We start from the raw sequence: 21,571 nt of genomic DNA, 5'->3' as shown, positions 1-21,571 counted from the left end.
TCTGCATGGATCCATTGCCCCTCACATGCCCCCAACTGGGGACTTAGCCTGCAACCTTTCAGTTCGCAGACCAATGCTAATCCCACTGAGTCACACTAGCCAGGGCACATGGTCTGTCTGTAACTAAAAATATCTACTAACTTAATAATTAAACTTAAATGACTAGGTTTATAGACTTGCATATTGAAGTAACTAGATAAGCTACATTTTTAAAAAGCAGTAATGATAACAATCTGAGGCAATGAACAGCCTAGTTCCAAATACTATTTCTAACTAAAAGAAACCAGCCCTGGCTGGTGTAGCTCAGTGGACTGAGTGCCAGCCTGTGAACTGAAAGGTTGTAGGTTTGATTCCCAGTGAGGGCACATGCCTGGGTTGCCTACAACCCAGGTCCCCAGTGAGGGGTGTGCAAGAATCAACTGATCTATGTACATGTATCTCACACACTGATGTTTATATCCCTCTCTTTCTCCCTCCATTTCCCTCTCTAAAAATAAATGAAATGCCCTGACTGATGTAGCTCAGTGGATTGAGTGTGGACTGGTGAACAAAAAGGTTGCTTGTTCAATTGCCAGTCAGGGCACATGCCTGAAGTGCAGGCCAGGTCCCCATTAGAGGGTGCATGAGAGGCAACCACACATTGGTGTTTCTCTCCCTTTCTTTCTCCTTCCCTCTTCTCTAAAAATAAATAAAATCTTAAATGAATATATAAAAGAAACCAGGTTCCTATAAAATGGCTGACCTCAGGCCTGAGGTAGAAAATATAGATGACCCTGGGGACATCTTATGCAAATGAGGCCAGGAAAGGTGAGGTTGGTCAAACCAGGAGGCAACAATTAAGGTCTCTCACCTTGGCCAATGGCAATTTCAGCATCAGAAAAAGACTGAAGTAATTGAACAACAATAAAGTAATTAAAAAAAAACCACTGCAGACTGATTAAAATACACTGTATATAAAAACATCTGAGTTATTATTGACTTAAAAAAGAAAGATAAACTAGCCATAATCTATATCACCAGAAGATGCTCCAGCTCCAGTATATTTTATAAACTGGCCATTAAAGAGAAAGAATTAAGCCCTGGCTGGTGTAGCTCAGTGGATTGAGTGCGGGCCTGCAAATCAAAGGATCACGGTTCAATTCCCAGCGAGGGCACATGCCTGGGTTGCAGGCCAGTTCCCAGCAGGGGATGCATGAGAGGCAACCATACACTGATATTTCTCTCCCTCTCTCCTTCCCTTCCTCTCTAAAGATAAATATTCTTTTAAAGTAAAATAAAAATTTTTAAAAAAGAATTAAGCATTGTTCATGTTTTTCCTTTATGCACTTTTATTCATAATTAAATAGGACCAGTTCATGAAGGAAATGTTACAGAATTCCACCTTCTGTGTGGAATAAAACATGGGATGGGGGGAGAATCACTATTTTCCAACCCTTAAATTGATCTGGCAGTGATCATCAATGGATGAAACAGTTAACATAAGTAGATAAACAACTGATCTCAGCATCATTAAAAGTGAGGCAACCAAACATATACCTCCTAATTTGATGCAACATGATATATTTCACAGTAAACTTTACTTTCAGTCTACAAGAAATATGAGGAAGAGGAATAAGTTAAATGATATAAATTTCTGGCCAAGATGGAGGCATAGAAGACACACTTTGCCTCCTCAGTCAACCATAAGGATCATGACTAACTTCAAAACAAAAAACATCCACTTCTGGCCAAGATGGAGGCATGGGTAGATATGCTTTGTTTCCTTGCACAACCAATGGGACAAAAAGCAACTTAAAAACCAGAACTACCAGAAAATCGAACTGTATGGAAGTCTAACAACCGAGAAAGTTAAAAGAAACATTCATCCAGACTAGTAGGAGGGGCAGCAACAGGAAGCGGGGGCAGTGAGGACAAGGGTCGAGGTGGCAGCTAGAGGACCAGGGCGGGTGAGGTGGCAGCTGGTGGACTGTGTGGTCCCACATTTGTGTGCAGATAAGCCAGGAGAACAACTGGAGAGTGAGACAGAACACGTAACCCAGAGTTCCAGTGTGGGAAACTAAAGCCTCAAAATGCTGGCTTTAAAAACCTTTGGGGGTTGCCCTGGCAAGAGAAATTCCCAGTCTCATAGGAGTCTGTTGAAGAGACCCACAGTGTCCTAGAACATACACAAGCCCACCCACCAGGGAATCAGCACCTGGAAGGGCATATTCCATTGTGGGAAGTGAATGAAAGCAGGGGAAGAACCAAGCAAGCAACATTGTTCCCTCTCTGACCCCTCCCCCACATACAGCTACCACATTGCAGAGAAGTGGCTTGCCCTGCCCTGGCAAATACCTAACGTCTTGCCCCTTATGACATAACAGGTGTGCCCAAGACAAAGAAATACAACCCAAATGAAAGAACAGATCAAAACTCCAGAAAAAAAGCTAAGTGACGAGGAGATAGCCCACCTATCAGATGCAGAGTTCAGAACACTGGGTAATCAGGATGCTCACAGAAATGGTTGAGTATGGTTCTCAAAATAGGGGAAAAAGTGCAGGCTATACAAAATGAAATAAAAATATACAGGAACAAACAGTGAAGGGAAGGAAGCTGGGACTCAAATCAATGATTTGAAGCAGAAAGAAATAAACATTCAACCAGAACAGAATGGAAAAAAACCAAAACAAAACAAGAATTCAAAAAAATGAAGAGAGGCTTAGGAACTTCTGGGACAATTTTCAGTGTTCCAACATCCAAATCATAGGGGCACCAGAAGGAGAAGAGAAAGAGCAAGACTGAAAACTTATTTGAAAAATAGTGAAGGAGCAACTTCCCCAATCTGGCAATGGAAATAGACTTCCAGGAAGTCCAAGAAGCTCAGCGAGTGCCAAAGAAATTGCTACCAAGGAAGCACACATCAAGACACTTCACAGTTAAAATGCCAAAGGTTAAAGATAAAGAGAGAATCTTAAAAGCAGCAAGAGAAAAGGAGACAGTTACCTACAAAGGAGTTCCCATAAGCCTATCGACTATCAGCTGATTTTTCAAAAGAAGCTTTGCTGGCAAGAAGGGACTGGCAAGAAATATTCAATGTGATGAAAAGCAAGGACCTACAACCTAGATTACTCTATCCAGCAAATTGCCCTGCCCTGGCAGTACGGTTTTGAGAACCGTACTATTGTTTAGAATTGAAGGGCAGATAACAAGACAAAGCTCAAGGAATTCATCATCACCAAGCCCTTATTGTATGAAGTGTTACAGAAACTTAAGAAGCCCTGGCTGGCGTAGCTCAGTGGATTGAGAGCGGGCCTGCGAACCTAAGGATCACGGTTCGATTCCCAGTCAGGGCACATGCCTGGGTTGCAGGCCAGTTCCCAGCAGGGGACACACAAAAGGCAACCATACACTGGTATTTCTCTCCCTCTCTCTTTCCCTTCCTCTCTAAAGATAAATAAATTTAAAAACAAAAAACAAAACTTAAGAAAAAGATCAAAACCATAAACATTTATTAAAATGACAACAAAACTCACAACCTCCAACAAGTGAATCTAAACCCTGCCCCCCAAATTAAGCAAACATCTATAACAGGAACAGAACTGTAGAAATGGATATCACATGGAGGATTATCAGCAGGGAGAGGGAGGGAATGGGGGAAAAGGTATAGGGATTAAGAAACATAATTGATAGGTACAAAATAGACAGGAGGATATTAAGAGTCACAGCAATTGGAAAAGCTAAAAAACTTATATGTATGACCCATGAATCTGAACTAAGAGGGCAGGACTGCTGGAGGGAATAATGGTAACTAGGTGGAGAGAGGCAAAAGGGGGAAAAAAATGGGATAACTGTTAATAGCATAATCAATAAAATATACTTAAAAATGTAAATGTTGCAAGGAAGCAACAAATCCAGGATGTTTCTTAGATCAATGGCGTAAGAGGGGAGAACTGCTCTAGATTAAGAGACCTAAGAGTTATCAAACAAGTGCAATTTGTGACCTAGGCAGCATCTTGACACAAATAAACTAAACATAAAAGAGAGATTACTGAAGCCCTAACTGATGTGGCTCAGTGGGCTGGGTGCTAGTTCAATTCCCAGTCAGGAAACGTGCCTGGGTTTGGGGTCAGGTCCCTGGATGTGGGTGTGTGAGAAGCAACCAATGATGTTTCTCTCTCTCAGAGATGTCTCTCTCCTTCTTTCTCCCTCCCTTCTCCTCTAAAAAATAAATCTTTTAAAAAATTACCCAAACTATGGAGATCTGTATACAGACAGGTGATATGGAAATTACTGTTTTGTTAGTAAAAAGCATTGTTTACCCTGTAAATGTAAAGTCATATATAAAGAGTCTATAGTAATGGAGGAGTATACTAATGGTGATCTGGTTATTATAATAGCTATTATCAAAAATCAAGTATGTAAGCTCTTCAGTTTCTGCTCACATTAAGGATGTGGGAACCAGGGAAGAAATAAATATTAAAATAAAGAGTCTTTCTAATAAAAAATTCGAATAAAGAATCTTTATTTCTTCCCTCAAATTCACATTAAATAATCTGGAATTATATCATTGTTACTGGCTGCTGTGTCCCACACCAAATTCCTATGTTCAAGTCCTAAACCCACAGTACCTCAGAATGCAACTTTTTGTAGAGACAGAGCTTTAAAAAGGTAATTAAGCCCTGGCTGGTGTAGCTCAGTGGGTTGAGCACAGGCCTGTGAATCAGAGGATCTCGGTTTAATTCCCAGTCAGGGCACATGCCTGGGTTGCAGGCAGGTTCCCTGCAGGCCAGTTCCCAGCAGGGGATGCACGAAAGGCAACCATACATTGATGTTTCTCTCCCTCTTTCCTTTCCCTCTAAAGATAAAAAAATAAATAAAATCTTTTTAAAAAGGTAATTAAGATAAAATGAGGTGTAAAGGTGGGCCATAATCCAAAATGTCTGCTGCCCTTACAAGACATTATGACACCATTGCAGAGGGAAGACACTGTGAAAATAAAGGAAAAGATGGTAATCTGCCAGCTAAGGAAAACCAAGGAACAAGGGATCAGAAGAAACCAATCCTGCTGACACTTTGATCTTGGACTAAAACCCTCCAGAACTTGAAAAAATAAACTATTGTTTAAGTCATCACATCTCTGGTACTTTGTTATGATGGTCTTAATTTTCCAGAAAGAACAAAATTAAATGACCTAAAATAAACCAGGGTTGGCCCAGGAGCCAAAAATGGTTTTATATTTTTAGAGCTGTAAAAACAAGAATAAGACAGATATCTGTTGCCTATAAAGTTTAATATTTACTAAATGACCCTGATCTAATATCTAAACCATCAAAAATATAAGGAGGGATCCCTAAACAACTCAAACCAGTAATAAACATATATTCGCTTGTTTGAGAGGAAAATCTAGTATTTATGAAATCCCTTTTTGCGTTTGATGAGGACCACATCTTTTTTCCCCATTAAGCCAGAGAGGGACTGATTTAGCTTTAACTCTAGCTCCTAAATTATATTGGATTTATCTCCAGCTTTATACTAACATCTGCAAAAATTTAACTACTGTGCAAGTCTATTAATTCACTTTTATAGTAACATACTTAGAGATGCAAAACCCTTTTTCACCTCAGTATACTTACGCTAATCATCCACTACTTAAAACAATGTATTAGGAGTCTCTCAGCAGCCTTTGAAGGGCAAGAAACTTCATTTGAGGTGTTTGCACGAGTCCAGGCAGGTGTGCGGACTAGGACCTCTTAGCAGCTGAATTAAAAGACCTAACTCCTTGGACTCCATTTGCTATTCTCATCTTTCTCCCCCACACCTATCTGGTGATGGGGAGCATTTATATTTGTGTTTGTTATTCATTTCTAGATCTTTTAGAATTTGAGGGTTGTGGGCAGTGGGAAAGGAAGGACAGAATAATAAAAAAGAGTAGTAGCAGAAGAGCAGGAGGACATGGAGATGAAGAGGAGGATGAACCTATAGTTAAGGAACAAAGTGCTGGAGGAGGTAACTCATCAGTGCTTAACTGTCACTGTGTCAATGAAGACATCCAGGGCCTGAATGATACTTTTAAACTTCAAAAGATGTGATTAGTAACAACATTTCTGGAGGCTTGGAAATCCTGGCAGAGAAATGCCCTAATCTTACCTACCTCAATCTGAGTGGAAACAAAAGCAAAGGTCTCAGTACAATAGAAACTCTGCAAAATAAAAATGTTTAAAGTCTTGTCTTGTTTAACTGTGAGATCACAACCCAGGAAGATTATAGTTTCTGAACTGCTCCAGCAAATCACATACTTAGATGAATTTACTCGTTGAGTGGAGGATGAGGATAGAGATGAAGATGATGAAGAGAAAGATGAAGCTAGTTCACCTGAAGGATATGAGGAAGAGGAGGAAAACAAGGAGGAGGATAAGGATCAGTATGAAGATGACCCAAAGTGAGAATTGGGACAGGGAGAAGAGGAAATGGGCCTCTCATATTTAATGATAAGAAATTCAAGATGAAGATGATAATGATGATGACTATGTTTGAGAAGTTGGTCTTTGAGGGGAAAAGTGGAAACGAGATGTTGAAAATGATGGAGAGGAAGATGAGTAGATCATTTTAAGACCAGATTCCCCAAATTCCTGGTATGCAATAGTGATCACATCTTCCTTGTTTCTTCATGTATAAATAGCTATCCCTACAGAAGATAATGTGTAACCTTCATAGGAAAAGTATGGGTTTTACCATTTTTGCCTTATCATTCCAAATATTTACTAGTCTGTTAATCACACTGTACGTAGAGAAAAATTTTGACACTATTGTGAAATTCCCTAGCAGTTTATTTAGAATCTCAATTTTCCTAATACAAGCTCACTATATTAGTCATTTTAGCCCATAACCAAAACATGATGGCTTTTACACAGGCATAGTATGGTGTATTTCATTCATAAGGTTTTAAAGTCATTTATGAATTAACTGAAATCAGTGAATAGAACATGAAATAAAAGTCTTTTGAATAAGTAGGCTATTTTTTTAGAGGTGGCCCAGCAATTTAGTTTGAAGGCAATGACTTTCTTTTTTTTTTTTTTAAGATTTTATTTGTTTATCTTTAGAGAGGAAGGGAAGGAGAGAAGGAGAGAAGGAGAGAAATATCAATGTATGGTTGCCTATTTTGAGTCCCCTGCTGGGAACTGGCCTGCAACACAGGCATGTGCCCTGACTGGGAATCGAATCGCGATGCAATGACTTTCTTTTTGACTTAAGTTTTTGGGGGGCTTATTTGTCACATGAATAACTTGGAAAGTAGGAGCAAAATAGTTGAAGTTCTATTCAACACAGTTCATGGTTTTGGGGAAGGCTTCTGAAACCTTTTACACCAGGTGGCTAGTAAGATTTTGTTTTTGAAGGAAAAACTGCTTACGTTAAGTTCAGAGACATACAGAACGGCCCTTTGTTCTTCAAGGTTAACAAGATCATGACATGCTAATAGTTATTTTGTGTTGTTTTTAAGTGTGCATTTTTCATTTTCCTTTTGGCAATTTCTCTGTGATCACCTTCCTTTCTTGTTTCACTGTTCTCCCTCTTCTCAAAACACAGGTTGGGAAACTCATAAATACCCAGGAACACCTCAGTCTTATACCTCAACTTCCTTTTCAAGACCTCAGTTCTGAACAAGTGAAACAAACTGAGTGTTTTTATTTTCTGAGATACAAATATTATTTCCATTCAGTTTTATGCAACTAGACTCTGCTTACTGGAAATTTTTCCTGGTTGGCAAGATGTTCAAACTGTGTAGTAGAAGAAAAAAAAGAAGTAGATGGAGTTTTAGAGGCCGAAATAGTGTACCTCAGAAGCCAGAGTAATTGCCTGTTGGTAACTAGTAAGACATTCAAGTCAAAATTTTAAGTTAGCTTCTCAAATGACTTATGTAACACTCTGCAAGTATTTCTGATTTTTCTAAATAGAACTTTATTATTTCTATAGTTTTAAAGCATTGCCAGATATAGCATTTGCTTAAAATATATTAAGCAATGGGAAAAACACTTGAAACTAAATCAGTATTAAAATTAAGATTTGTTCCAGGTGGAAGTCCACTCAAAGTAAAAAATAAGCCCTGGCTGGGCAACTCACTTGGTAGGAATGTTGTCCCAATATATCAAAGTTGTGTGTTCCATCCTCCATCAGGGAACATACGAGCAGCAAACAATGAATGCATAAATAAATGGAACAACAAATTGATGTTCCTCTCTCTCTAAAAATCAATAAATTAAAAAAATGGTTTAAAGTAGCATAGTATTTGGGAAAGTGTGCACATGTTTCCTTACATGGCTACTAATTATGAGTAGAAAAATTTACCTCTCTTTTTCTTGTTCCAGGCAATTGCTTTTTAAATTTTGGTTCTCTTAATTTTTTTTGAAAACTTATTTCAGAGAGAGGAAGACAGAGAAGAGAAACTGCTGTTTCACCCATCCATGCAAACATTGTTTGACTTTTTTAAAAAATATTTTTTATTTATTTATTTTTAGAGAGGAGAAGGGAAGGAGAAAGGGAGAGAAACATCAATGTATGGTCACCTCCCATGTGCTCCACACCGGGGACCTTGCCAGCAACCCAGGCATGTGCCCTAACTGGGAATCAAACCAGTGACCCCCCTGGTTTGCAGGCCAGCATTCCGTCCACTGAATGAGGATCAGTGCCTGCGCTGATCTATAGTGCATCAGTGCTCATCAGTGCCACACTAGCCAACGCTCAATGGTTGATTCTTATGTGACCTGACCTGCAACCCTTGGCATGGTTGGGAAAATGCTCTAACCAACTGAGCCACCCGCCCAGGACTGGCTTGCTAGATTGCACCCTCTTTGTGTTGGGTATTTTTAAGTTAGTGCCAGAAAATTAACTGAGTTACACTTCCATACTGGGATACATTTAAATTACTGAGTATAGCACTGCTTCCTTTTTAGTTTAAAAATGTATACTTGGGGTTTTAAAACATCAGAAAGTTATTTTTGGATAAATTTAAAAAGTTGCACAACTAAACGAAATAAAACTCTTGGGATAAGTTTAGTGGGAGAATTAAAATATTCAAACAGCTAACATTTCACTCCTTTCTGACTACTGAAATGTCCTGTTTCAATGGCCTAAGAATTCTCATCACACATGGCTGGTGTGGCTCAGTGGATTGAGTGCCAGCCTGTGAATCAAGAATCACCAGTTCAATTCACACTCAGGGCATATGCCTGGGTTGTAGGCCAGGTCCACAGTAGTGTGTGTGTCAAGAAACAATCACATTGATATTTCTCTCCCTCTCTTTAAAAACAAGTGAAATAAAAGTCTTTAAAAAAACCCACACTGGTCAAAATTTTAAAAAATTCTCATCATAGTAAGGCCAGATTATGAAACACCTAATTTTTTAAAAAGGATTTTATTTATTTCTACAAAGAGGGGAAGGGAGGGAGAAAGCGAAGGAGAGAAACATCACTGCATGGTTGCCACTGGTGTACCCCCTACTGGGGACCTGGCCCACAACCCTGGCATGTGCCCTGACTAGGAATCAAACCAACAACACTTTGGTTTGCCTTGAACTGGTGCTCAGTCCACTGAACCACACTAGCTAGGGCTCTAAAACACCTATTTTTAAAGTTAAATTTAGCCCCAGCTGGTGTAGCTCAGAGGATTAAGCGCCAGCCTATGAACCAAAGGGTAGCTGGTTCTATTCTCAGTTGGGGTACGTGCCTGGGTTGCAGGCTAGGTCCCCAGTTGAAGGTGCATGAGAGGCAACCACACACTTATGTTTCTCTCCCTCTCTTCCCCTCTCTCTAAAAATAAATAAAATTCTTTTAAAAAAGTTAAATTTATATATTGACTTATCAATCTTATTGCACAATCAAAATTAAGAGTTTTCTGGTTTGAAAACAACACTTAAGAGCTTCAAATTAAGAGCTTCAAAATAACTTTTTGAGACTTGTTTAGCTTTGTGGGTGATAGCTGCATGCAAATAAGCATAGGGTTTACATTTTATAGGAGTTCCTGATCCTATTTTAATGCTCTTTGTCTGGCAGTATGTTATATTGTGTTCAATTCCTCAAAATTCTCCTTAAAAATCTTTGAAGTTAACACTTCTGTACAACTGTTTTGAAGAAAGTCATGACAGTTAAACAAAAAGCACCACCCCCACCCCCATGGGACTTTCTAAGCTTCTTTCAAAGTTCCACATTAGGGCTATGTCAATTCCAGTTAATTAAATTCGGCATAACTTAAAATTCTCCTCTATAATTTTAACTAAAATTTCTTAGCTTGTCTTAAAGGGAGGTAGGTGCTTAGTTTGCCCTGGCTGATGTGGCTCAGTGGACTGAGTGCTGGCCTGTGAACCAGAGGGTCACCAGTCTGATTCCCAGTCAGAGCACGTGCCTGTGTGGCGGGGCCAGGTCCCCAGATGGGGGAGAGCGGGAGGCAACCACACACTGATGTTTCTCTCCCTCTCTCTAAGAACAAATAAAGTATTTTTTTTTTAAATAAAAAAGGAGGTACTTAGGTCATGAGGTTAGAGCCCTTATGAATGAATGGGATTAGTGCCCCATAAAGACTCCAGGGGCATGTAGATTGTTTTTGAGCTAAAGGCATCTTTTTCTAAAGATTTTTATTTTTAGAGAGAGGTGAAGGAAGGAGAGAAACATCAATGTGATTTAAGAAACACAGCAAGCAACCCAGACACATGCCCTGACCGGAAATCAAACAGGCGACCTTCCAATTCACAGGTGAGTGCACAACCCATTGAGCCACACCAGCCATGGCTAAAGGCAACTTTAGCAGCAGGCTCAGGAGAAACCTGCCCCACTCTGGACTGCCTGGATGATTGTGAATTAGAAGCTATGCACCCACAATAGACTATCACAGATAACTTCTTTTGATTTATCTATAGGAAAGGGCATACTTCAATTTATTAAAGGTCTGCCCGTATCATCCTAGAATGACTTTTAAAAAAATATATATTTTATTTATTTATTTATTTAGAGAGAGGGGATGGTAAGGAGAAGAGTGGGAGAAACATCAATGGGTGGTTGACTCTCATGTGTCCCCTACTGGGGAACTGGCCTGCAGCCCAGGCATATGCCCTGACTAGGAATTGAACCAGTGACCCTCTGCTTCACAGGCCTGTGCTCAATCCACTGAGCTACACCAGCCAGGCTGGAATGACTTTTTGAAGCCCCTAAGACAACTTACCTCCTCCTTAGCTCAAAGTGTCTTAAAAATAGCCATGTTTCTGTTCTATCTCTAACCTATTCTGTATGTGGGGTATCTGATTTTCTTCATGTATGCAGGGTTCCCATCCATCTGTATGTAGGTATTAAACCCGGTCTGTGAACCACATGATCGCGGTTCGATTCCCAGTTAGGGCACATCCTGGGTTGCGGGCCAGTTCCCAGCAGGGGACTCACAAGAGACAACCATACAATGTTGTTTCTCTCCTCTCCTTCCTTTCTTCTCTAAAGATAAATAAATAAAATATTTTAAAAAAATAAACGAACCTGGTTATTTTCTCTGGAGGAGGAAAAAAAAGACCCCAGAAGAGATCCCTAGGCCCCTTTCACTGATGTGAAGACATAGCAAGAAGCTACAAATCAGGAAGAGGGCCCCTAAATCAGAAGGTGACCATGCTGGTACCTAGATCTTGGACTTCCAGCCTCCAGAACAGTGAGCAATAAATTTGTTTATGAACACCCAGTCTGTGGTAGTTTCTTACAGCAGCCCCTCAAAATGAAGACAATGAATTCTACATTTTAGTATATATCTCCCGGAAATCTTTAATATCCCTCTGTTAGTAGTATTCAGTCAGACTTATTTAAAATTTTCTAGCCCTGATTGGTGTTGCTCAGTGGTTGGGTGTTGTCCCACAAACCAAAAAGCCACCAGTTCAATTTCCAGTCAGGGCACATGCCTGTGTTACACCAGGTCTCCAGTTGGGGGTGTGCAAGAGGCATCGATGTGTCTCAGTCTCCCTTTCTCTAAAAATAAATAAATGCTATTATATACCTATGTGACGAACCATTACTATTTGAATCCCTTAAGTCAGTGGGAAAAAATAGAATAGTATCATTTGGTCACAAAACATTAGGCTCTTCAACACATACAGATAAACTAGAGAAAATAGCAATAATGACCCTTTAACAAAAATGCTCTACTTTTGTAGAAGTATTTAAGACTGCAAAACGTGGACAAGGATGTGCTAATTAATAATCTTTATGATGAAACAGGAAGATATTTTAAAACCTATTAAGATTTATCTTGCCCTGGCTGGTGTAGCTCAGTGGATTGAGCACGGGCCTGTGAACCAGAGGCTCGCGGTTCGATTCCCAGTCGGGGCACATACCAGGGTTGCAGGCCAGTTCCTGGCAGGGGACACACAATACATTGTGTGTCTTCAGCAGAAGCAACCATACATTGATATTTCTCTCCCTCTCTCCTTCCCTTCTCCTCTAAAGATAAATAAAAATATTAAAAAAGAAAAAGAAAAATATTTATCTTCAATCAATGGCCTTGTACAGAAATTAAAAAGGAAAATGTGGGCCCTGGATGGTATAGCTCAGTGGATTGAGCACCAACCTGTGAACCAAAGGGTCACCAGTTCAATTCCAAGTCGTGGCAAATGCCTGTGTTGCAGGCAAAGTCCCTGGCTGGGGTCGTGCAAGAGGTAACCACACACTGATGTTTCTTTCCCTCTCTTTCTCCCTCCCTTCCCCTTTCTCTAAAAATGAATAAATAAAATCTTTAAAAAAAGAAAAACGTGGGAAAAAGGATTAATTTAGACTGGTAAGTCAACTTCTTTAGATTTTAAAAAAAATTAGGGGGGAAGAAAAACAAGGGTAGAATTAAAGGGTACCAATAGTAATTATCCACAGGTAAGAGAAAGGTCAGTATGACAAATAAACTATTCCAGTAAACTACCTCCAAAATAAAGGGCTCACAAATAAGTCAAATATACTTTGAGGGTATATACTGATTTGGTGGTTCTTTTCCAGATCTCCCAAAATACAGCAAAGCCTCAATTAATAAAATATGAAATCAGAGTTTTGATTTATAGATGGAACTCACCAACTTTCAACTACTGCCCACCAATCTATGTGAGATAGTTAAACTGATGATGTAATACAGCAGAATATAGGGCCAAAGGAAGACCCCAGAGCTAGTCCTAACCCTCAACGTGTCAAGCACCTCATGTAACCACGCCTTATAGCTAAAATACATTTAGAGTTCAAATGTTATTCAAAAAACACATTCATTAAACATGGTGCCAGGAACTGTTCTGGACATACAGCAGTCAATAAAACAGACAAAAATCTCTGCCCTAAGTTTGCATTCAAGTTAGATGATAAAATTTAGTACAAAAACAATTTCCTAAAAAGTATGGGCTCAGTTCCATTATTTGCTATGGTTTATCTTTCTTAATGTATAAATAGATGGAACATCGTAAGACAACATTCTTTGGTTGTTAGTAACACCTAGATATTCTCCAATAGTACACAACCTCATACATTGGGTTGGCCAAAAAGTCCATATGGTTTTTCCCGTAAAATAAGACACATTTTTCATTTTCATCAATAACTTTATTTAGATATTTTGAATATGTCAGTTATCTGCTGCATAATGTTGACTATTCTCAATTAATGTTTTGATTTGATTGTTGTCAACTTCAACTGATCTACCCAACTATGGAGCATCATCCAGCAAGAAATCTCCAGCATGAACTTTGCAAACCACTTTTTGACATGTTTGATCAGTCACAGCACCTTCTCCGTATACTGCACAAATCTTTGTGTGTGTGTTTCAGTTGCATTTTTACCTTTCTTGAAGTAATAAAGCATAACATGCAGAAAATGTTGTGTATTTTCTTCCATCTTCGATAAGATGGCTACCAAAAAATTAACCAATTTTGCTAAGTTTTTTTTAAACGCACCCTGATCTGACAGCTGTCACAATACAATAACAAAATTGTTTCAAATGAAGTTAAATACAACTAAGTGCTACTAGAGCCATCTTACAGAAGGAAAAAAAATCAAACGAACTTTTTGGCCAACACAGTACTTTATTCAGAATTATAGTCCTCTTATGAGTTTATTCTTTTAAAAAATATTTTATTTATTTATTTTTAGAGAGAGAGGAAGGGAAAGAGAAAGAGCGGAAGACAAACATTAGTGTGTGGTTGCCTCTCATGTGTCCCCTACTGGGGACCTGGCCTGCAACCCAGGCATGTGCCCTGACTGGGAATCAAACCGGTGACCCTTTGCTCCACAAGCCTGTGCTTAATCCACTGAGCTAAACCAGCCAGGGTGAGTTTATTCTTAATGGAGCATGATATTTGTCTAAATCAAAAGAGCACTTGAATTTTAAGATAAAACAATAGGAATCAGAAGAGTAGCTTTTCACTATAGCTCAATAATGCAGTAAACCTCTTCTAGGTTTATAAATAAGCTAAACATATTTCTGGTAAGCTGTTTTAAGAAAAGCTTCTTTAAAAAGGGATTCACTAATATTTTATACATCCCAGAATATCTTTACATATCAAGAGTTATAGAAAAATAAAGCTCATTTAAGAAAACCAGTAAATTTATTTCAGTTTGTACTAAGTGAAGAATGATACAGAAAGATAAAAATTCTGCTGCAGAAAGGGAAAAAGTGCTGGGTTCACAGACAGCAGCTTTTTAAGTATTACCAAAGCTCTTCCTAAAATGTCTAAAACCAAACTCTCACACACATATTCTTTGCTCAGAGAAACCCCAAGACATGCTTCTTGTACCTTCAGGTCTTCAGTATTTAAGTTTTACTACTATGTAAAAACTTTCTGGAAAGGTGAATTATACCCATTAGTCCAGAGGTCCCAAATTAGTGCCAAGGTACACCAGGACACTATGGAGAAACTCACAGGGCTGCCACAGAGTATATTTGAGACGAATTCAACTTTGATCAAGGCATTAAGGGGTTTCACCCTTGTGCACTGTTGGTTGGAATGCAGACTGGTGTTGCTAGTATGAGGGGTCCTCAAAAAATTAAAAATGGAACTATCTTATAATCCAGTGATTCTGGGTATATATGTGAAGAAACCCAAAACACTAACTCACAAGAATATATGTACCCTTTTGTTCACGGCAGAATTAATTACAATAGCCAAACATGGATGCAACCCAAGTGCCCAGCAACAGACAAGTGGATAAAAAAGCTATGGTACATCACACACACCACACACAGGAATATTACTTGGCCAAAGAAAATATTTAACTTGACCATTTGCCAAAGCATGGATGAACCTAGAGGGTATTATGTTAAGTGAAATAAGTCAGAGAAAAACAAATACCATATAATTTCGCTTGTATGTGGAATCTAAAATAATAAAATAAATGAACAAATACAACTGAAATACTCATAGACACAGAACTGATGACAGTTGCCAGAAGGGGATTTGAGGGATCGAGTGAAAAAGGTAGAGATTAACAACAAATGGGCATTATGGAGATGTAAAGTACAGCACAGGAATATGGAATACAGTAAAAAACATTGCAATAATTATGTATGGTGCCAGGTGGGTACTGGAAATATGGAAAACATTTTGTAAAATATATGATTATCTAACTGCTGTGCTATACACCCGAAATCAACATAAAACAGCATTTAATATAAATCGTAATTGAAAAAGAAAAATTTTAAAACAAACACTAAGTAGTTCAATTTCAACAGTAAATTGCACTACATCCCTCACCATTAAATTGTATCTTTGCAAAGCTGGATTTTTAATGGTTGCTATGTCAAAAGAAAGAGTATCAATGGGGAATAGGAACTGAGATGTAGTATCCAATCTGACTTCAACCTGTAAGTAATTATACAGTACCCAAAAGGTATACACATTTCATTAGTAACCATGGTTAAACAAGAAACTCCATTTTTCTTTCAACTCATGTTTGTTTTTCAAAGAGTTACGGACGTTAAGACAAAATACTTGAGCGGTTTGGACCCAACCATCTACTAAACAGAACTGCTATGTTATTCCTTTTGGCCTATCAACACTATAAAAACAACAACAAACCAACCAACCTATAAAGACACCAAGGGGCACACAAAGAATGTTTGTGAACCTTTGTGCTAGTTCCTTTATTTGGTAATTCTCACTCTTAAAATATAAAGGTGAAAGCTGAGTTCTTAAAGATAACACCCCCCTCCAAAAAAAACTCAGTGCCTTTCTTACAAGCAACTCTAGCACTTTTCCACTTTGTGCATACATTCCCAAAACAGACAAAATTATTTTCCTCACACAAATAAGGCTCAAAACAAGATCGATCTCTCACTGCTTTCATTACAAATTTTAGATCCTCAGAGCTCCATTACCAAAGTGGTGCAGGTTTTAACAGTAGTAGTAGTTTAGATTAGGTAAGAAAACTGAACCACAGAGATATATTTATTCGGAAAAGGACCACCTGAAAAATTATTCTTCCTGGAAAAAAATAAGCCCTGTTTCAGGAACGCTCAATTTCTAAATAAGGTTCCAATCCAACTTGGTACACCCCCTTATACTAATAAGCGTTGCATGAACTGATATTTGAAGAACTAGATCCTGAAATTTAGTATCAAAAAACAAACAAAAACACAAATCTGTTAGTAACTAGATGGTTTCAGCAAACAAACGAATCTGTTAGTAATTAAATGGTTTCAGCAAACAAAATAATTAAACATACTGAGCTGGAAAGAGCCCTGACATAAACAGTTTTTAGCAATAAAGTATAACTACATGTCAAGATTACTATTGCACAGAAAATCCACGACAACACGTTTTATTTGGCTTTGGAATACAACACGAAGGAGGACATTGCTCAAGGTAAACTTTAATGTAAATGACCTTGGGAAGTGGGTCAGCCTCAATTTAAAATCTGTCACTGCCAATCTATAGTAAATGAAAAGTTTACTACAACAAAGTTCATTATTTCTATGGCAAAATACACTAAATACAACAATTTTCAATGGAAGAGCTCAGAAAAAATACAACCTTAAGCATTTAAGAGCCAGGTTGATTCTAAAGAGTTGGTACTAAAAAGGCGTTGCTTTTCCAGAAAATGACAATCACTAACCTCCTAAGCCCCCAAAATGATAAGGCTTTTTACATTTTAAAAGTAGAAAGTACAATTACACATAAACATCTTAATTAATAGAGTACATAGTGGTCCGCACTATAGTGATTGGTCAAATCCAGTTTCTACTGCCTTCCAGTTAAAGTCTAACTAAGCATGGGGGCAGAGGTAGGGGGGAATCCAGTTGCCAAGTTACACTGGTTAGTAAATCAACACTTAACAAATGCCATCATCGGTAACTCTTCCTTAACTTATAGAGATTAACCATATACTCACTATCACAAATTGTTTTTGAGGCTAAAGGCTGGTCATTTTATTTTTGGGGACTCAGTCACATAAAGCTGAGTGATGACAAAGATTTTAACCAATTTAGGGACAGTGACGGTGTTTCTAGACAAGTTAATAATTTAAGCACAAGACACCAAAAATACTTCAAAGAGCTCAAAATTTATACATTTTACTTTTTATCTATTGTTAATGAGACCAATTTAGAAACACTACAAGTTTTTTTTTTAAAATAGAACTTATATATATGACCCACGGATATTAACTAAGGGGGGAAACTACTGGAGAAAACAGGGATACTGAGAGGAGCGAGGCAAAGAGGAAAAAATGGGACAACTGTAACAGCATAATCAATAAAATATACTTAATTTTTAAAAATTAAATAATTTTTTTAAAAAGCACCATCCTCTACCCCCACCAACCCCCACAGTTGGTTGTGCAGGTCTTAAAAGCTGGATGAATGTCCTAAAATTCCAGACCTCTCCAAGATAGGTGAGAAATTGAGAACTGTTATGTAAACTACTAATCAAAACTTTAAAAACTTGATTAGAAGAAATTTACCTAGGAAATCACTACTACAAAGCATTCAAGTAAGAAAAAATATACCTTAAAACCCTATGTAGCATGTCTCTCTCCGTGTTTAAAAAAAATGTTTATAGCAGACAGCAACAAAACGAATCCTTAACAGCCAGATTCTTCCTAGGACTGGATGGCCCATTAAAGGTTTTTTCCAACTCAAGTAACTGACTCGTAATATTCATCTTATAAATTCATTCAAGTCGTTAGTACAATAGCCTCTAAATAATTTGCAAGGTGGCATATATTAAGTATTTTTTAAAACGAGATTTATCTGTTCTCTTCAAAACACTCTTTGAAAGCAGCATTCTTGAAATTATATAGACTGCATTTTGGAATAGGGATTGTTAAACTTTTCATCTAACTTTTTAAACCTATTCACAAGCTTACAGTTTCTTACCTATTTTAAATAACCTCCCCAAAGTGTTTCTATTCCAAACTTTATTAAACAAGGATATTTCTTCATGAAAAGATATTTTGTTTGGCTACATTAGTCTACTAAAAGCTGGTAATGCTTCATCTGAGGATTCCCTTTCTACTCACTGGTATTTTAAGATGGACAATCCTTCCATTTTATTTGTAATATAAATTATACAGATTTTTGAAGGGAAAAACAAAAGCTACTTTATGTAAATTAAAATCTATTAAATATCACTTTTTGGGGGGAAATTCCTTCAAAAATTCTAATATAATATGTACAGACTACAGTAATACATACATATTTCTTGGGTTTGTTCTCCAACATCACCTGGCTGGGTGTATTCTTTCTATTTTGAATTCTAGCCCAATATACTCACCATCAATGTTATTATTTAATAAGTAATCCCTTGAAAGTGCATTACTTTTTGTAGGAATAAAAACTGTTCCCCTTCAATTGCTATCCACACGTAACTTTCAGGGAGCAGTTGGTTAAAAACAAAAAACAAAAAATCCTATAAAACCAGCAGTTCTCACATCTGAAAAGGTATAGCTTTTACTGAAAATAATGTTTAAGGCCCGAAGTGGCAATGCCAAGAATCCTTATTTGGTTACAGTCCCAAAGATTGTAAGATTATAAGATTTTCCTTTGTCATAAGAACAAAGATTGCTAAAAAATCTGTAGTAAAGAAATTTAATCTCTTTAAGAAAACAAGAAAATAACAAACCTGTTTCATCTCTAAATTGACATAGGAAAGTGAAACTTACCCTAAAGTTTAATACAGAACACATCCACAAGTATCTTTCGACTCGACACGTGGGGAACTACCTGCTGTACGGTATCTCCTCGCTGCCAGAAACAAGGCTGAGTTTTGGCAACCTTCACTCTCTCCGAGAGATCAGAGTTAGGAGAGGGCTTGGAAAGACCCACACTCGAGAAATCACGACACCCAAGAAGAAAATAAGTTGTGGCTGCCGGTATGGCGGACCTGCAGTTGCCTAGCAGTCCCTGTCGCCCAGAGGCCCGCGTGGCGCTCTACGACTACGAGGAGCACCACCAGCCTCTGGAAGCACCCACCATAGGTGCACTTGGCCCAGGGCATGGTGTAGGCATAACAGGGCGGCAGAGCCAGACTGCCCAAGAAACTAAGTGGCAATTCAGGAGGGTCCACACCTCCAGGGCCCCAAAGCAAAAAGCTCACAGGATATTAAGGCCTAAGGCTAAGTTCGGAGTGTTAGGAATAACCTGGACTGCCATGGAGGAAAAGTGGGATTTCCAGCAGGAAAAAGCTGAGGGACGGTTTACAGGTGGGGGAAATCGGACATCTGGACGAAATATGTCCTCCACCAGCCAACGGTAACCGAAATAAAGGTAAAGGCCCTCCCACCCCCAGGCCTGAAGGACGGCCACCATTGAGGGGAGAAAGCCGAAGGACCGAAAGCGGGGGAGGGGAGGGGGCAGCTTCCCGGCAGCCCCCAGCGCGGCCTCAGCCTCCGGCCGCAGCGACCTTCCCTTGGCGGGGTGTCGCACTCACATCGTGAACGGGGCAGGGGAACGGGTGAATGAGTGGGCGGGCCTCTCCGGCGGCAGCTGCTGGGCACTGGACTAAACTCCGGTGGCGACTCCGGCGTTTTCTCCCTGGTGCGGCCTCTTCTCGCTTCTCTCAGCGGACGGCGGCAGCGGCTGGCTCGACCTGGCTCCCCAGAATGCACCGCGCGGACAGAGCGGCTCCTCCGTTCGGGGAGAAGAGGAAAGTGTAGGAAAAGGGGCGCGAGGACGGAAAGTGAACGTGCGTGCGTGCAAGCGAGGGCTGCTGAGGCCGGGCGGCGGCTGGTGACGCAGCAAAATGCCCGGGTCCTGCCGCTGCGCCTGCGCACTCTTTGTTTTCGGGCTGCTGAGCAGCTTTCTAGAGATATCTACGGAAAGGGCGGGGCCTCCCACTGTTCGCGAGCCTTCCCGCCGCAGGCTCCTCCCATTGTCTGCTTCCTCAGATCTGACTAGTTCCCGCCTCTCCTCCCGCGCTCTCCTCTAGTGTTGGAAACCGTTGGCAATCTAACTGCCCTTCCACGCGCAGTGGGCCATCTGCCTGGGAAACTGCTTCTTTGACAGAGGGAGGAAGGCTGAGGCGTGGGGGGCGCGCAGAGCCGGGAGGCTTGTAAAGTGAAATGGGGGTTTGGTTACTCCTCAGGGAGCAAGCCAGCCCACAGGAGGAAACATTCCACCGCAAAAAAAAAAAAGATGGGAAAAGATTGCCTGTGCTGGTGATAGTTGCAGAAAGCGATTAACTTAAGAGTCGAGGCCCTGGTCCACTCTGTTATTTTTCTGAAGGTTGGGAACAGGTCCAGGGGCAGCGGAAATTTGAGGTCTTTGGGTGAGGAAGAACATTTGCTATTGGGGGCTGGGTTTTGCCCCTGCTTTGAGAGCTTAGTGCTGTAGACAAGACAGGAAGGTTATGTGAGTGGGGAGTCGAAGTTTGTGGGATGGATTTAGCTGTTAGGACACAAGTGACTCCAGGCACGTCAGTGCGGGGCGGGGAGGGGAATTCCCTATCAGTGATCGATGGATCTCTGGAACTAGAGCTTTGTGCAAGGCACTGGATTAGGCTACAATGATGGATAGTAACCAAGAGAACTGAAACGACTGCTTATTCTGGAAGGCAATGTAACAGCAGTGGAATATAGGTGAAATACACCAGTGCACTGCTAGTTAGAACACAAGGTAGATTTATAGATAGTACCATAAGTCGTTTTGAAAAGGGGGGCTTCATATTTAGCCTTAAGGACTTAGTGTCTGAACTGTCTGAAGCTGAGGCAGGTATTAGGAACTACTAATATTGGATCCTGTGCTCAAATCCCGTTAAAAAAAAAAGGAAGGTTAAATCTCAGCTCTTAAATACTGATTTTAAGGAGCCTACCTCCTGTTGGGGAAAATAAAATACACAAATCAGAATAATAGAAGTACAAAAAGTAGTGGGAGCATAAAAAGAGAAATCAGTATTGACTGGAAGGATTAGAGCAGGCCTTATTAAGGAAAAATTGCCCAAAACAGAGAAGTAAGGCACAGAGTGTAGAGATGACCTTTCAGTCCATATTGGGACAAGTTTGACCTGCCTGCCCAAGGATTATTCTCTAGCGGAAGGTATCTGTGACTCTATTATATGAGTGGAGTTAAGACATTGTAAATTTACTAGTTAAGTTGTAGATTTCTTTTTTTAAAA

The 21,571-nt window shown here is 39.5% G+C and overlaps 1 protein-coding gene and 1 pseudogene across 2 annotated transcripts in view; one reads left to right on the top strand and one right to left on the bottom strand.

The window, feature by feature from the left end:
- Positions 1 to 20,226, bottom strand: part of PTGES3 (prostaglandin E synthase 3) — a 30,692-nt gene extending 10,466 nt beyond the window's left edge. Inside the window, exon 1 of one of the 2 annotated variants that reach the window (XM_037030028.1) lies at positions 19,889 to 20,226. In XM_037030028.1, coding sequence (XP_036885923.1) covers positions 19,889 to 19,890 — 2 coding nt within the window. In that variant the 5' untranslated portion in view covers positions 19,891 to 20,226. The remainder of the gene's footprint in view (positions 1 to 19,888) is intronic. The other variant, XM_037030027.1, reaches the window with a different exon arrangement.
- On the top strand, positions 5,837 to 6,579 carry LOC118975854 (acidic leucine-rich nuclear phosphoprotein 32 family member E-like; annotated as a pseudogene).
- Positions 20,227 to 21,571: the final 1,345 nt, after the last annotated feature.

This window comes from Sturnira hondurensis, unplaced genomic scaffold (genome assembly GCF_014824575.4).
Source record: "Sturnira hondurensis isolate 20B ecotype Veracruz unplaced genomic scaffold, ASM1482457v3 Scaffold0020601, whole genome shotgun sequence".
Lineage (NCBI taxonomy): Eukaryota > Metazoa > Chordata > Mammalia > Chiroptera > Phyllostomidae > Sturnira > Sturnira hondurensis.
The sequence above is the reverse complement of the archived record's forward strand: the minus strand, read 5'-3'. Positions and strand labels throughout refer to the sequence as shown.